At 43.0% G+C, this 18,578-nt stretch overlaps 1 protein-coding gene across 1 annotated transcript in view; it reads right to left on the bottom strand.

The window, feature by feature from the left end:
• ST8SIA2 (ST8 alpha-N-acetyl-neuraminide alpha-2,8-sialyltransferase 2) overlaps positions 1 to 18,578 on the bottom strand; it is a 213,066-nt gene that overhangs the window by 18,927 nt on the left and 175,561 nt on the right. Inside the window, exon 4 of the mRNA XM_066592826.1 lies at positions 10,997 to 11,254. Within this exon, the coding sequence (XP_066448923.1) occupies positions 10,997 to 11,254 (258 nt within the window). The remainder of the gene's footprint in view (positions 1 to 10,996; positions 11,255 to 18,578) is intronic.

The following is an 18,578-nucleotide window of genomic DNA, read 5'->3' as shown; positions in this document are numbered from 1 at the left end:
TTAAATCGTCCAGACAGATGTCTGTCCAGCCTTCGTTTGAACACTTTCATTGAAGGAGGACTCCACCTCCTGTGGCAACCTGTTTTTACATGTGCTGCTGTTCAGCTTAATTCCTTCCATTCTGTATGTGCTGGGAGCAATTGGGCTAAGCAGCAGAAGATGTGAAAAAGACTTGAGTATACAGATAGATCACAAACTGAACATAAGTCCAGTCTACTGCACCATCCTTCTCTGTGACATCCCATCTAACCCTCCTGCACCCCTTTGCATCCATCCCCAACTTTTCTGCCCAGCTAATCCACCTCTCTAATCAATACTTCTCTGCCTCTCCACTCTGCCAGTCCTTTTACTGACTACCTACTACACATCAAATTCAGGTCAAAGTATTAATAATGACATACAAGGCTGTCCACAACCTTTACATACATCTCTGACCTCCTGATACCTCTCCAGATGTAATCTCCAGTCCTCACAAGACTCAGCTTTCAGCTCTCCTCTAGTCTGCTCTTCACGGAACCTTCTCCAAGATTTCTCCCGTGCATCACCTATACTCCAGAACTCGTTACCCCAACAAATCTAACTTTCACCCACCTTTGAAACCTCTAAAAGCAACTTGAAAACCCAGCTCCTAAAAAAGTCTAAAATAATCCTACTACCACTAGACTACCATGTGAGCAGTTTTTATCCTCATCTATTGTTTCCTTTCCCCTTCCCTTGTAGATGGTAAGCCCTTATGGGCAGGGTCCTCTCACCCTCTATGTAAATCTATAACAGCATTTAGTTCATGCGTTTTGTATTTGCTTTTATCCTATGATATAAACTTAACCCCTAGCTTTCCATATATACAGCACCCTGGAATAAGGACACTATTAAATAAAGACACAAATATAAATGTATATATAAGGCAATGTTATCTAATCTCTACTCTAAGGCTCTTTAACTATGGACATACTCCAGATGAGGTTCAGACTAGTCCACCAGAGGACCAGAAGACCATTTAGTGGCCACAGGTTCTGACACAATAATAGGCTTTAAAGGTCCAGCACAAGACAACCCTATTTGATTTTGAATTCCATTAACTGCTGCCATGAATAGATTTTTTAGGATTGATTTACAAATAACCTATTGATCAAAGATATAGCCATTTCTAATGATACCCGCATAATGTAGGACATGTACATGTACTCTTTAGCTTTGGCCCTCAGAACAGTTTCCTCGTGGTGGTCCCAAATCACGCTGTCAAACACCATGCAGAGTATTTTTTGGTGTACCCTTTTCAATTTAATTTTATATTGATATTCAATAATTGGCAAATATAAACTATTTGCAGCTCTTGAGTTCAGGGCAATCCAACTCCCAAGAGGTTTATACGTAAAACTTGACTATTTTATCTAATGTAAACTTCTACAAACAAGTCTTATAAGGTTCTTGGCCGGAGTCAAGATTTGCCTGTGAAATCTTTGTAATAATTCAAAGACTGTTCTTGACACCAAGTAAATTTTTTATTCAAGTCCTCTGAACTTCTGTTCCATGCATCTTATGATGTAATTTGCAATGCCTAAAGCTCCCAGACATAATGAGTTGTCCAAAGTCACAAGGAGGTGACAAAAGGATCAAACCAGGCTCGCCTACTCCGTTATTAATCAAATGAGCTGTTCTCTCCTCACATTAATGCAAACAGAGTGTTATTTGAATTCAGATTTCCTTTAATAGGGATCTTTGAAATCACAATGCTAATGCCTCCAGACTTTGAAGACAGTCTCTCCGTGCCACAGTGGTTCAATGGCTTTGTACTCCATAAGACTATCAGATGTATAATTTTCTGTTCTGTTTTGGACACCTGTTGAGCGTAAAGATGCTGGGAGTTTTATGATCAGCTGATGAGAAATTCTGTATGTTTTCAAAAAGATTTTAATGAGCCTGATGTTTTTTTGAGTGACGACCACATGGTGTCTTTCATCCACTATATGTGTGCTTTCCATATAGGCATATGACCCTTTAGAACATTGGCAATCAACCCAACACATTATGGGGGCTTGAGTTGTGACCCTTGTCTGGAAAAAGTGCTAGGCCTATATAAAGGGCAAGTGTCAGAAAAGCTAAAGCTAATAACGAATTGAGGATTGCAACAGAGGCCAAAAGCAATAAAAAAGGATTTGGGGTACCGTATATACCGGCGTATAAGACGACTTTTGAACCCCGAAAAATCTGCTCTGCAGTCGGGGGTCGTCTTATACGCCGGTAATTCAAAAAAAAAAAAAGTGTAAAAAAAAAAAAATTCATTACTCACCTCCCCCGGTGTTCTGTCGCGCTCCGGCAGGCTGTCGCTCGCTCCTCGTCCCGGCGCAGCATAGCTTTCTGAATGCGGGGCTTGAAATCCCCGCTTCCAGAAAGCTAATACACACGCCGGCAGCCATGACAGCATTGAATGGCTGTGATTGGCTGAATCACACCCATTCAATGATGTCATTGAATAGTGTGATTGGCTAAAGCACACGTGGCTTCAGCCAATCACAGCCATTCAATGCTGTCATGGCTGCCGGCGTGTGTATTAGCTTTCTGGAAGCGGGGATTTCAAGCCCCGCATTCAGAAAGCTATGCTGCGCCGGGACGAGGAGCGAGCGACAGCCTGCCGGAGCGAGCGACATCCTGCCGGAGCGCGACAGAACACCGGGGCAGGTGAGTAATGAATTTTTTTTTTTTTCTCCACTGAATACCGGCGTATAAGGTGACAGTTGGGGGGTCGTCTTATACGCCCCGTCGCCTTATACGCCGGTATATACGGTATGTCAAAAGCAAAAGAAAAGTCAAAGATCCTATTGGATGCTTACAGGATAAAAATGGTGAATTGGTTAAGAATGATGTTGAGAAGGCCGAACTTTTAAATTTCTATTTCGTATCTGTTTTCTTAGGGAAAATAGCACAGGGAAGAAAGTAGATGGAACATCAACTAATCTTCCCTGTGCTATTGGGGAAATAAAAGAATGCAGGCTATTTAAAAGCAGAGAGTTGTTGAGAGAACACATAAATAACTTAAATGAATTCAAGTCTCAAGGTCCAGATGAATTACATCCTAGGATACTAAAGGAAGCAGCAGAGGTAATAGCTGAGCCACTTGCCATAATCTTTGAAAATTCCTGGAGAACAGGAGAAGTCCCAGAAGATTGGAAAAGGGCAAATGTTTTCCCTATCTTCAAAAAAGGGAAGAAGGTGGATTCAGGAAACTACAGGCCTGTGAGCCTGACTTCTATACCGGGAAAGATATTTGAACAAATTATTAAACAGCATGTATGCAAGTACTTGGATAAAAATGGAGAAATTAACCAGAGCCAGCATGGGTTTGTAACAAACAAGTCAGGCCAGACAAATCTAATTTCCTTCTATGACAGAATCACCGACTGGGTTGATCAGGAAAATGCAGTGGATATAGTATATCTTGACTTTAGTAAAGCATTTGATAAAGTTTCTCATACCATACTTATTGAAAAAATGACCAAATATGGGATTGACAAGGCAACTGTTAGGTGGATTCACAACTGGCTGAGTGATCGTACTCAAAGAGTGGTCATAAATGGCTGTACATCCAAGTGGAAGAATGTATCAATGGGGGTACCACAAGGCTTTGTCCTAGGCCTGGTGTTGTTCAACATTTTATAAATGATCTGGGTGAGGGAATTGAGGGAAAACTATCAAAGCTAGGAGGGATAGTTAACACTAGGGAAGAGAGAGTATTCAAAAAGATCTAGAAAAGCTTGAACAGTCGGCAGCGACTAAGAGAATTGTATTTAACAAGGATAAATGCAAAGTCCTACATCTAAGCAAGAAAAATGAAAAAGCACATACAGAATGGGAAGAATTGGGCTAAGCAGCACATGTGTAAAAGACATGGGTATACTAATAGATCATAGACTGAACATGAGTCAACAATGTGAGGCAGCAGCCAAAAAGGCAAACACAATTCTGGGATGTATTAAGGGAAGCACGAAGTCTAGATCACGTGAGGTAATCATCCCCCTCTACTCTTCCGTAGTCAGACCTCATCTGAAATATTATGTTCAGTTTTGGACACCCAGATTTAAAAAAGACATTGACAAACCAGAACAAATTCAGAGTAGAGTTACTAAGATGATGAGCGGTCTGCAAATGTTCTTGGCACCCAACTTTAAAAATAACTTAGACAAACTGAAGCTAGTTCAGAAAAGAGTTACCAGGATGGTGAGTGGTCTGCAAATCATGTCCTCATAGGATATGTATCTCAAATTTTACATATAAGTTTCTAATCCAAAATATTTAAAAATGAATAATGTTTGGCTTAATTCTTGTACAGGCTGAAGAATCTATTCATTTGAGTATGAGGCAGTGAAGGAGAAGACTATTCCCATTTGCACAAGGAAAGACTAGAAGCAATGGGATTAAACTGAAAGGGAGGAGACACAAATTAGATATTAGAAAAAACTTTCTGACAGTGAGGGTGATCAATGAGTGGAACAGGTTACCACAGGAGGTGGTGAGTTCTCCTTCAATGGAAGTGCTCAAACAAAGGCTGGACAAATATCTGTCTGGGATGATTTAGTGAATCCTGCACTGAGCAGGGGGTTGGACCAGATGACCCTGGAGGTCCCTTCCAACTCTACCATTCTATGATTCTATTCTATGATTCTATATACATACACACCTCTGCTCCATCATTAACCTGAGGAGGGCAATGTTCCTGCTAGATCAGGGGTGTCAAACTCATTTTCACCGAGGGCCACATCGGGCTTATGGTGACCTTCAAAGGGCCGATTGTAAGACAGTATAGTAAGGGCTTGTTCACACAAGCGTATTTGTGTACGTAATATGCAGTGAATAGAAGCCATTGATTTCAGTGAGTTCATTCACATGATGTACATTTTCACACAGCATGACCTATTTTGTTGCGTACTACGCACCCCAATAGGCCATTGAAGTGAATGGGCCATGTAAATATGTGGTGAATGCGCAGGAAACCTATGTATTCACTGCATATTTGGGCACCATCTCAGTGGGCCCATCTGCGTTCTTTTTTCCGTGCCCAAATATGCAGGCATTAGCAATTTTTGATTGCGCAAATACACAGCGTATTTGTGCTACCGAAATACCCATGTGAACAAGCCCTAATAGTGACCCCCCCAGCAGCCACCATTAACCCCCCCCTCAGCAGCCACCATTAACCCCCCCTCTCAGCAGCCACCATTAACCCCCCTCCTCCAGCAGCCACCATTAACCCCTCTCCTCCAGCAGCCACCATTAACCCCCCTCCTCCAGCAGCCACCATTAACCCCCCCATAGCCACCATTAACCCCCCCTCTCAGCAGCCACCATTAACCCCCCATCTCAGCAGCCACCATTAACCCCCCATCTCAGCAGCCACCATTAACCCCCCCCTCTCAGCAGCCACCATTAACCCCCCCTCTCAGCAACCACCATTAACCCCCCCCTCTCAGCAGCGACCATTAACCCCCCCCTCTCAGCAGCGACCATTAACCCCCCCTCTCAGCAGCCACCATTAACCCCCCCCCTCAGCAGCCACCATTAACCCCCCTCTCAGCAGCCACCATTAACCCCCCCTCTCAGCAGCCACCATTAACCCCCCCTCTCAGCAGCCACCATTAACCCCCCCTCTCAGCAGCCACCATTAACCCCCCCTCTCAGCAGCCACCATTAACCCCCCCCTCTCAGCAGCCACCATTAACCCCCCCCTCTCAGCAGCCACCATTAACCCCCCCTCTCAGCAGCCACCATTAACCCCCCCCCAGCAGCAACCATTAACACCATTAACACCCCCCCAGCAGCAACCATTAACCCCCCCCAGCAGCAAGCATTAACCCCCCCCCCAGCAGCCACCATATTAACTCCCCCCCAGCAGCCACCATTAGCCCCCCTAAACCACATACTTACCTCCTCCTTGCTGTCTGCGCTGCTTCCCCTCCGCTCACATATTAACATTTTCCACATCACTTCTGCCCTATTCAGCAGTTCCAGCAGCCTGGAATTGCTGAATAGGGCAGAAGTGTTGTGAAAAATGTTAATATGCCAGCGGGGAGCTGCAGCACCCCAGCTGGTAATAGCTTAGTGGTTAGCAGCGTCGGCACGCCGCGGGCCACATGAAACGAGGCAGCGGGCCTTGTGTTTGACACATGTGTGCTAGATAGTAAGTATATAACCACACGCCAGGCACTTGAGAACTGTCAGTTGGGCTTCACTGTTTCTTGGCCACATGCCCTCCGCATTATATTTGTTTTCAAAAACAATGGAACTGAGGCAGCGAGTACTACGACCCATGAATGCAAGTGATCATATACTTTCTCACTGCAATAATGGTGTTAGTTAACTGATAGTGTTCTATAGGATGAACACAATGCAGCCCATGAAGGCCAATTTGGATCTGATGCAATTTTATTTTATGGCATTTGCAGACAATTTGACTAACAGACCTATGGTTTAATGCCAAACAATCATACAAGTTTCCAGCAAATACGCTTCTTTGCAAAAACACGTCTCTATTCAAGATCGAAAGACATGCCGGTGCCAAGGCTGCTGCTGAAAAGTAATACTGCTTAATTAGCACTTAGTGGATTAGTGTACAAATATTGAGTAGTATTCATCCTCCATCTTCCCAGGACACAAATAGTTATATCATCTCCTATAATTCAGTCATCACTTTTTCTGCTCTTCTAAGTAGATTTCATCTAGGACATATACACTAATAAACCCACCTACGTAATTGATATAAGGCAGAAGTATGAAATGTTATTACTAATTACAATTTTAATTAAAAAAAAATGTTTTGAGGCGCAAGAATATGAAGGGTTGTTTTAAAAATGCAGACGGAGAAAAGGACAAATCTATTGGGTAAACACATTTTGCTGGGGTTTCAGAAACAAATTATTACTGTGGTTTATTAATGGGTTTTCCTGCTGTAGGTAAATGAAGCTCATTTAGTACTATACAAGGTGTGCTCTCATATTATATCACTGATGTTCATATAGTCTGATCTTTGCACTGTGGCTAATTGAAGATTGGAAAGAAGTTGGTGTAGAGCTTGTGGGGTATGCCCAGGATATCACTCATGTTATATTTCACATGTAGCTCTTTCTTGCTGTATGTGTTGGGTATGCCCCTTTCTAACATGACCGGGCCATGTTCCAACCAGTCAGGAGGGTGTTGCATAAGGAAAGTTCTCTTTAATGGCAAGTAAGAGAACTGCAAACACAGCAAAACTTTTATTTAATATTTGGCTTTCTGCCTACACACAGAGATGGCGGTGGTATTGGCATTGGGTTCACTTAGGCTGTACATAGATCCCTTTATTATATCTCTGCTTATCATGCTGTCTGCCGCTTATAGTCCCCAGGCGTATACTCTTGTAAGTTAATGGACACCACTGCTTCCCTGCTCCTTGTACTCGGCAGTCTTCAGTGGTTCCAATCTATAGCTTACGAATTGTGTCACTATTTACTGTACCCCACACTATTCTGACTACATACAGAAGGCACACAATTATTGCATTTATTGTCCCATGCGAGATATGGGCAGCATAATCTTCGATGTCACCTGTGCCCACACACTGCCCCTACCACTTTGGCATTCCCAGAGCATCCTGGCTGTTCTTGCACACAGGTCTACAGATACCACAAAATGTTTGATTTGCATTTAACTGTTTGTAGAGGTGTTATCCAGAACGGGACAATGAATGACCTATTGCAGGCACAGTTTCCACTCACTTGAATGGGATCTTTACTTAAAACACAATCCTGGGCCACTGCATAATGTACAGAGCTGTGTGCTTCTGATTCCTTTACACTAGAACAGTGGCTCTGGCAAATATTTGGCCAGTAGGGTCCAAAGTGGCAAACAGCAGCTGATAGGCCATTAATTGTCCCATCCTGGAAAACCATTTGGGGATACAAGCAGCGGGGGATTTCTGCATAGCTTTGCAGCACAACCCCACTGATTGTATTCAGTTTTTTTTTCATACTCACCTTCCTTCACCCAGACTGGCTGTTTTTAGGTCAGGCTCCTGGTGCTGTAAACGTGTAAAGTGGGCAGTCCTCATCACTCCTTCTCAATAGGTAACATTGGACTGTCAATTAAGTAAAACGTCATCCATTGATAGTGAGGGTCAGGAAGTGCCCAATTAATAATTTGAGAGCCGAAATGGACCTAAGAACAACCCATCCAGGTGAAGGAAGGTGATGAGTATGAAAAAAAGGGGTTATAGTCAGCAAGGCTGTGACTGCAGAGGCATGCAGCCAGCACCACTGATTTTATTATGTGATAGGTCTTTAAAGTGGACTCTCTATGTTCTCATGCCAATGGGGCCAGCTGCATGGCTTTCCAGCTGTGGCCTCACTGACTCCAACAATGTGTTTGATTCATTCATACTCATCCACATTTCTCTGTATGGACTCCTCTTAGATTCAGTTTATGGTGTGTAAATATATCAACTGAGTGATCCCCACCCAATCAGTATCAATGGGTGATGTTACATTTGATTTACATTGGGTGGTTTCCAGTGAGAGAGAGAAACAGATTGTTGGAGACAGTGAGGCCACAGGTGGAAAGCTATGCAGCCGGCCTCACTCTCATAAGGACATCGCAGGCCCTCTACAACGTCACAGAAATAAAGTACACAATGCACATACAGACATTTCTTCCTTTTCTTTACATGCTTTCAGAGAAAAAAACGAGTGATGATTGTCCTCACTATATTTTATGCATTCAGACTATGTTCACTTTAAAATGTGGAAAATGCATTACTCCAGTCTGTTTACTTGTAACCTGTGCTACAGTGTTTATTCCTGAAACTTGGCGTCCCTATTATATATAGACTTGAGTTCTGTGCTTCATATTGTGGTTATGGCCAAGTAAACCCGAAAGCAGGGATGGGAAGGAAAGAACTCTTCCCTATGCCTTAGGTCTAAGCTGACATTAAAGGGCTATCTTCTCTTTTTATTCTGTCAATTAAAACCAGCAGATACGCATTTTGGGGTAGGCCCTTTCATCTGTCAAGCTGGGTTAGACATAACTTCTTGGGGCTGCAGAATAAACCCAAAAGTGCTGGTGTTACCAGAAGGTGCTGTGAGCCTACCAGGAAACACCAGACCAAATCTGCTGGTTTTAATTTACACAATAAAAAGAGAACTTGGATAAACCTTATCCCACTGCCTGTTGAAATTCATTGGAGAGCAGCACTGGGCTACCAGTATTGTTTCTCCATTCGCTCCATTTTGTCCACCAGTTGGTGGATTTATCTGGTCGGCAGCGTCTTCTAGTAAAGTTACTTTTCATGCAAATCTATACTTTTCTTCTTCAGCTCCTTGAGGCTTCTGGTTCCCAGACATCCTACTAGGCTCCGGTCCCTCATACACACTGGGTTTGCTCCACCCTTTTCCTATCTCATTATAGGGTTATGACAGTGGAACTGGTTGGTAGTAAACGTGCTTAAAAGCTACCTTGGGAAACCACCTTGCATTTTAGCCTCATGTTAAGAGTAACCACCAAGAACTGTGCCTTGTATGTGTAACCATTAAGCCTGAGACCTCCATATAGATTGTAACCACCAAGCTTGTTTGCCTCTAAGTGAGATAAAGTTGAGTTCCAGCATTTATAACTGTGTCTGCTGCACTCAAATACTCCCTTCAACATACCCAGCTGCACTCAAATACTCCCTTCAACATACCCATTGCCCACCACAAGGTCATAATGTAACATCAATATTTACCTCCATCTGTTTCATTATTATGGATAGTCCTTTTCACCCTTAGAGAGCATACACTAGATATGTATGCCATCTGATTATGTCTTTAATTCTTTTCAGTTGGGAACGTCTTTTCCCAAGGACATTTGTTAATTGTCCTTATAATATGATTTATTGCCTTGTTGCATGACAACACTAAATTCTGCCCCATTAATTGTTCCTCACTAATACTTGGGTGATTTTTCTAATGGTCTTTTTCAATCTTAAAGATATATTAACTTGATTCAAAAGAGAACTTTATCTTAGCATCAATTAACTATTAGAGTGTTATCAAAATAATTAGTCTCATTAACAGTGGAAGCAATTCGAAAATAGTGCAGAGCAACAGGCAAATTTCAGTCAAGTATGGAAGAGGTGTCCATACACAGAAGAGCAAAGTCGGCTGAACCGTCTGATTTCAGTAGAACCAGAACAACTATATTATATGAATGGGAGTGTGGTGACTCTGACATTTGATGCTGAGGAAATGAAGGAGCCCATCTATTGTTCTCATAGGAGATAAGCCACTACCAAAGGTGTCTGGCAGAAGTTTACTCCCCTCTCCAAATTTAAAACACATGAATGCTTTTTATTTTAAAGGCATTGTAGCAGTGGAAGATAAGTGTAAAAGTGTGCACAGCCATTTCGTTCTGTCTAAAAGGGCCATTAGGCTGGGTTCCCATACTGTTTATCAGTTGTCAGTTATCTGGACACAACTGAAGATATTTTGGTGCAATTTGTGCATTGGTCCAATGTCTATTGCTGGGACAGTAAAAATGCTGCATGCAGTATTTTTCTGTCAGGTGAAGGGTGACATCCAGCATCAGTACTGGTGCACTGGATGCAATTAACAATGGCAAAAAAACTGTCATTAGTTGCATCACTTTCTCTCCAGAGTTTCAATACAATGCCAGAGTTTAAAAAAGCCAGACAGCTGGATATATGGGAAGCAGCCTTAAAGAAACACACAGGACTTGAAATTTAAGCAAAAACCTATAATGAATATTCTTATTGGTCAATCAAATGCTTATAATTGTAGTTATAAAGGGTTAAAAAATGTCATGCTGCATATCAGGTTCACCCCTTTTGTAACCAGTGATATATAGTAGTCTATAGCTTGATTACTCTAACTGTAAATAATGCCCTGTATCGATGTCTGAATCGCCTTACTCCCACACATAAACCATGCACTCAGGTTCTCTGTACAGTATAATAAGAGGTGACCAACAGTATTACCTTATGACAAAGTCATGTGAGTCAATCTCCTTCCCACAGCCACTGTTGAGTAAAATGCCGGAGTTTCCCACAATAGCGCACGTCTTGAAGTTCTTGTTTTTCAAGGGGGATGTTCTAGGTAAAAGTTCATACAAGTTCTTGGATATATTCATGGTGCTGTCTCGGTCAAATATATAATGTATAATATCTCCCGGTTTCAGAGTGCCTTTTAGAACTGATATATCTCTTTCGGCATCCAGGAAATGCAAGATTTGCTTCCTGTAAGCAGAGACAGAAAGAACATGTACAGTTATTAAGAAGAAGCTTTCATATACGGGAAAACAGGCAAGCATTCCTAAGTACTTTGATCTTCTCTGCTTCAGCATCTGAAGTATGCCGTTTTTTTCTTGATTATATTTCATGTTGCTTTTGAAATCTTACAACACTTGGTAAAAGCCTATCAGCCTATACGTGTTCACTGAAGTGGGTAGAACTGCGCATGTTGTTACTACGTAACACAATTGTACATAACGGTTATAACCCACAGTACAGCAATTCTTCTTTGCCTGCAACATGCTCTATTTTTTGTGCACATTTGCGCTTCCGAGGCCCCATAGGAGTCTCCAGGGTGTGCAAAAGTGCACTTGTCCCAAATGAAATTGCACACTGAACGGCGCAATTTCGCAATATTAATCGATAACATTGGGGACTAATTAGGCTGGCGAGCCTACTAAGTCGGCTAGCCTGTCTACTGAGTCGGCTGCCCCACTTACTAAGTCGGCTGGCCTACCTACTTATTCGGCTGTCCCGCCTACTGAATAGGCTAGCCCGTCTACTAATCAGGCTGTTTCACCTGTTCAAACATAGCGTGGTTGTCCCGCGCCAATGTGAACATGCCTGGCAACACATAAAAGTACAGTAAAGGAGGGTGGTTATGCTCAAAAGAGGACATGATTGGGCTCCATTCAGAGCGCAATTCCATCACGCTCTCGCGAGCACAATTACGTCATGCTTGTCTGCAGAAGACCTTACAGAGCCATATATGCCATAATAAGGTAATGAAGACTGTAATGCTAAAATATGGATACATAATTCAGCCTCCATAAGGGCAAAGATCTGTAGCACTTTGTAACTAGTGATTTGATCTTCAATGAGACATAGACAAAGCCGATTTTCAAAGTTTTGCTCCTCTGTAATGCCCGCTTTACTGTGAAGCACTAACTAACCAATGGCACAGTTCAGTGGAACATTAACCCATTCCAATCCATGTCCTGACATCTGAAGACATTCTGATTGAAGGCTGTACAGCTCCGACATCGTAAGACGTCCGGCAGGGTATTCTTACTGTATATTACTGACCGCTCTGTTCTCGGGGGTCTCTCCAGCATGTCCCGTACCACAGTACTGTCTCTAGCCAGCATTTGGCGCCATTGTATAATGGCAGAAAGAGAAAGCCCCCTAGGAAACCCTGAATCCACAATTGCATTGCAAAGGGTTAAGCCTGGAAATTTTTTAAAGCCAAGCTGGACTCAAAACATCTTGTCCGGATAGGATGTAATTTGCTCTAAAAGGATGGATATGCACACAATATACTAACATGGAGAACACAAAGTATTTATAATGAAACCAAAAACAGAGGAATGTGAAATCTGATCCTAACCCTCTAATGCGATGAGACCCTACATAAAAGCGGAGCACTCGCCCTGATAAGAGCAATCCTGACTCTCCCAAGTTGGACAACAGGATAATGTTTGCCGCAATAAGTAACAATATATACAGTGTAGATGTTAGCAAGCATGTAATTAACCAGATTAATGCAAAAATAGCAATTAGTTACCCCAAATATCCTTAACACCAAAATTCTTATCTGACAGTGAAACAAGACAGGAGCCACCAACTTAACCAGAAACAACTTCATAGTAGAAGAAGAACCATACTTTTTGAGGAGGAGCTGGAATAAATGTGTACATACAAGAGCTGATTGGCTGGCTGGAACACACGCCTCACATTCGACCAATCCATCCATTCATCAGCAGAGAAGCGCTCATGTTGGCGCCCAACACGAGAATGTCACTGTGGATTATATGGGCTGGGGCTGATACTGTGTCCCGATTTGGCATGGCCCACAAGCCATAATAAAACTCATGTTGAGGGTACGGGTAGGAGTGGTTCTACTGCTCTGGTGAAGTTATTTATGCAAAAGCCATCAGGACATACTGAATGCTGAAATTTCCCAGATGATAGAGAGCTGCAGGTCAGAGAATATCGCACTACTTTGTGGATATTCATGCCTACTCTCTAGTTCTGGAATGCAGGTTGAGGATATGGTCAGGAGTGGTCCTTCTGGTTTGGTTGTACAATTTAGGAGCTTATCAGGACATGTCTTACATGTGTGAAAAAAAGCTCAGGGAATGAATTTTTCTAAAAGAATTAATCTCTGGTCAGAAAAATCTGAAAAAGTTATCTTAAATCAAAAGTCCCCTGACGCAGTTGCCTCCGTGGTGTCCTACACCTGTGTGCGGGGGAGGCATGTCAGTCAGTGTCCCGCGGCGCTGTTGTCTCCCCACAGTCAGAGCCTGCAGTCTGGGGCTGGCGGCTGTCAGTTCGATGTGGGGAGGAGAGGGAGGCGCTTGTCGGGCGGCACCGCCAGCAAAGGAGCTTTACAGCCGGTGTGGCCTTCCTGCTGCCGACCCCACTCTGCGCATAAAGACAGAGGTGGCTGCCGGCTTGTGCGCCAGCACAACAGATAAACATTGGGTTGTAAATTTTAAAACTGGCCATTTCGGTGTTGAAAGTGAGAAACTCAGTGGAAGGCCTGTCTCCATCTCCTTGCCTGCAAATGTGAAAGCCATCCATGACATGATCATGGAGGACCACCGAATATCAGCCAAAAGTATTGCTACATATCTGGGGATATCACGTAAGAGAGTTGGTGCCATTATCCAAAATGACTTGGGAATGAGAAAGCTTACAGCCAAGTGGATCCTGAAATTTTTGACAACTGAACAGATGAGGAGACATGAGGAGACATTGGTAGCTGTTTTGGAGCATTTTGCAAGACATTAATCAGATTTCCTGGACAAACTGGTAAGTGGTGATGAGACATGGATCTACTGTTATGATCGAGAGCCAAAGGAACAGTCTAAGGAATGGAGGCACAGTGGTTCCCCTAGGTCAAAAAAGTTTGTGTGGGGGGCGTGGCCTGGACGCGAGCAGAGCTGGAAGCATAAGCCTGTGCTCCGCTCTCCGATAGCCTTTAAAGCTACTTTAAAGCATCACCAGCGGCTCAGATACCTACAAATCTTTCTCGGAGGCTTCCCTGGGCATCATGCCGAAGAGAAAGTCAGCTAAAGCGCCGTTACAGAAGGTCTCTGACTTCTTCTCCTCCCGCGGCTCGGGACAGACTGAGCCAACAGTGAGGGAGAGCTCCCCGAGGTCCGCAAGCTCCGATGCTGCCGCCGGAACAGAGGGAGACATTGCAGGCATTTCAAGCGGAGAAGAACACCTAGCGATCGACTTGGAGAAGCTGCCTCCTGATCAGCAGAAGACATCATTCCAGCGCAGGGTGAGTGATGATACAGACAGCTCCGCCATTAATGTCCCAGTTAAAAACAAAATGGCGTCGCAGCACTCACACTCCCAGCACAATGTGTCTACATCTTAGCCATCCACACCTTTTAATAGCCCAGAAAAGCAGAGACCCCATATGTCCCCACATAACACTACCTGCAACCAGCTTTTACAAACAAAAGTAGACCCTATAAGCGATCTCCCTTCTTCAAGTCTTCCCGCATCAGAGGATTTTATCAAAAACATGATCCTTGCCCTGCGCGGCTCGCTACAGAAAGACATTAAAGCTCTTTCCAACACATTTAGCGGGTCCATACAGGAACTAGAACAGCGTACAGACCATGTTGAAAATAAAATAGGAGAAATAGCATCATCTCATAACAATCTAATTGATGCGCATTATTCTCTGGAAGAGGAAGTGGAGTTTCTCAAAAGTAAACTGACTGATTTGGAAGATAGAAGCAGAAGAAATAATGTGAAATTCAGAGGCATACCGGAAAGCGTAACACAATCCGACCTTGCAAACTACCTCATCAAGCTAATAAAACACCTTCTTCCAAACGCTACCGAACATGACTGCATCATAGACAGAGCGCACAGGTTAGCTAAGCCAAGCTTCCTCCCTGATACAACGCCTAGAGATGTAATAGCCAGAATACATTTCTTTCATGTAAAGGAAGCGCTCAGGTTGGCTTCCAGATCTTCTGGCCCTCTAACCCTGCCATACACCAATATACATCTATATGCGGACTTATCTCAGTGTACAATCCAAGCCAGGAAAGCCTTTTCACAAACAACTCTGGCTCTGCGAACCGCGAAAATACCCTACAAATGGGGCTTTCCTGTCAAATTGATAATCCGCAAAGATAACACAACACAAATTATATCTTCTCCAGATGAAGGAAAAAAGCTACTTCTGAAATGGAACATCCCTTTGCCAGATATCTCACAAACAGCGAAACCCCAAAGATCGCAGAGGGCTCCTAACCGTCGCACTCTCCCTACCACACCTCTGTGAGGGAACTGCAGCATTTCCAACCTGATCTTATTCATCTTATACGCTGGAAACTTTATGCCATCAATACAAGGAAAAAGGCCATCACTTGTTTGCCGAACTTTCCCCCAAATGTACCAGGTTTCAATACCTGCTATACTGTTTTGTTTAAACTGTTTTTGTTCTCAGGTCTTTAAACATCTAAGCGAAGAACCATTCCTCCGAACCTCATCTGATAGGTACGCTACCTCTACCTCCAAGAACAACGCTCACAAACCTTCGCCTATACTTTACGGAAGGCCTGTCTGTATTGTTGTAAGTTTTCAAGTTTCTACTTACACTGTTAAATATGCTGCCAAGGTATCCTCGCACATAATGCATATATGTATCTGTCATGATGTCACTAAATGTTTGCTCACTTAACGTCAAGGGGCTAAACACCCCCTTCAAGAGGGCAATGGTTTGGAGAGACGCTAGGTCAGCAAACATTGATATACTATGTCTGCAAGAAACGCATTTTACACATCTCTCTTCTACCAAGTCCTCAAACAAGCTTTATCCCAACATCTTTTTTGCTAATGCCCAAAAGAAACATGCAGGCGTATTAATCGCGTTTAAAGAGTCAGTAAACTTCTCCCTTAAAGAACAAATCGCCGATAGCAAAGGAAGATATCTTATCTTTAGAAGATATCTTTATAAATTAAAGCAAAAATTCCATTCTTAAATTCACTCAAAGACCCTACCATAAAAATTGCCCATCCCCAACAGATAGCGAATCAGTTTAGAACTTTTTATGCTAACCTATACAATCTAGCTGAGGATTCTAACACCCCCCAACCAACAGCAGATCTTATAGAGAAATTCTTAGAGAAGGTGTCTCTCCCTTCTTTGAAGTTAGAGAACGGCCCCCTAAACACGCCAATATCTATCCCAGAAATAGCTAAAGCCATCAGTGGACTAAAAAACCACAAATCCCCAGGCCCGGATGGCCTATCAAATGAATATTACAAAAAATTCTCCCTTTCCCTGTCACCACACCTAGCGACCATTTTTAACGACTCAATGAACCAAGGCAAGATGGCAGAAGAAATGCTACAAGCCACAATTGTCACCATCCCCAAACCAGGGAAATCGACCTCATCACCAGCAAACTTTAGACCCATTTCCCTCCTAAATTCTGACGTAAAGATATATTCCAAAATTTTAGCAACTAGACTTCTAGAACTCCTTCCTGGGGTCATACATGACGACCAGGTGGGATTTACAAAGGGCAGAAATGCAGTGGATGGTGCGAGAAGAACCCAAAATCTGGTGGAGCTAACAAACTCGAGTCGGACGGATTCTCTCCTCCTTTCCCTGGACGCAGAGAAGGCGTTCGATAGAGTCCACTGGGGGTTCGCCTTTGCCGTTCTTCGCAAGTTGGAGGTGGGAGATAATTTTTTATGTGCGGTACAAGCCCTCTACATTCAGCCTTCCGCGAGAGTCCTAGTCGACGGAGCATTGTCTAAGCCATTTCTGATAACAAATGGAACCCGTCAGGGTTGCCCCCTCTTTCCCTTAATATTTACCATGATAATTGAACCCTTGGCTGAAATGATTAGAACCTCCCTGAGAGTCAAGGGGATACCAATTGGCATGAGGCAACACAAAATAGGCCTTTTTGCGGATGACGTCCTCATTACCCTAACTGACCCTTTGAACTCTCTCAGAGAGGTCTACGAGTGCATCTCCCGCTTTAGCCAAGTCTCCTATTACAAATTAAACTTAAGCAAATCCCAGATTATGGGTTTCAATATAGACCAAAAATTAAAGGAGAGCATACAAAGGGAATTTCCATTTCAATGGAAATCAACTATCCCCTACTTAGGAATTAAACTTTGTAATACCACATCAGAGATCATCCCGCAAAACATGAACCCACTGTTTTCCACACTTAAAGGGGAGCTGGATGAGTTAGGGAGAAGAGAGATTTCCTGGTTCGGTAGAATGGCCCTATACAAAATGCTCATTTTACCAAAAATTCTATATCTGTTTCGCACGTTGTCTTACCCAATTCCTCAAAATACAATAGCAAACTTTCAAAAACAGTTGTTGAGTTTTATCTGGAATAACAAGAGACCCAGGCTGGCATCTTCCATCCTATACCAGCAAAGAAAACAGGGCGGTTTGGGGGTACCCAACCTCCAAGCTTACTACAATTCGACAATCCTGAGCCAATCAGCCAACTGGTTCAAAAACTCACAAATTCCATCATGGTGTCACATTGAGAGACAGAGAAACCAAAGCAAACCTCTGAGTCTCCTTATTAAATCCGCAGTGATAGGCACTCTCAACCCAGAATTACCTCCTTTACGCTTAGAATCAAGCTTCTCGCCTTTAATGTCAACAACCCTCCATTGCTGGAACCTTCTGGCGCACAAATTTCAACAAACCACTAAAATCTCTTCAACCAATCTCCCATTGGAAACTTTAACCTACTACACATGAGACTTGAACCTAAAGGAATGGTGCAGACACAGAGTCAACCTCATATCTTCTGATCTCCTGGCTGGAAATGAACCTCGATCTTTTCAATCTATCCAATCCCAATTTAATCTACCGGACAAAGAGGCCTTTTCCTACTTGAAAATCTTATCACTTCTCGTTGTTTCCGTTCAGGATCGTTCTCTTTCCCAAACAATTTAGAGACTTTATTCCATAAATGTGCCAACTCGCAAGCCTCCATGACAAGGACCTTTTATGATATCATCGTAGGAAACATAAATAGCAATAAAAAAATCCATCTACTAAATTGGGAACGAGATTTTGGAAAAAAAATTGAGATCACATATTGGCTGAAAGCCTTCGAGATAACAAATAAAGCAACTATATCGGCCGGCTTACTCCAGACACACTACAAAGTGCTATCAAGATGGTACTACACTCCCACGAAATTAGCCAAATGTTATCCAAACACAAGCAAGGAGTGCTGGAAAAACTGCGGATTCGAAGGCTCACTCTATGACATACTTTGGGGTTGCCCCTTGATTCAAAGTTACT

Source organism: Eleutherodactylus coqui, chromosome 2, assembly GCF_035609145.1.
Source record: "Eleutherodactylus coqui strain aEleCoq1 chromosome 2, aEleCoq1.hap1, whole genome shotgun sequence".
Lineage (NCBI taxonomy): Eukaryota > Metazoa > Chordata > Amphibia > Anura > Eleutherodactylidae > Eleutherodactylus > Eleutherodactylus coqui.
The sequence above is the reverse complement of the archived record's forward strand: the minus strand, read 5'-3'. Positions and strand labels throughout refer to the sequence as shown.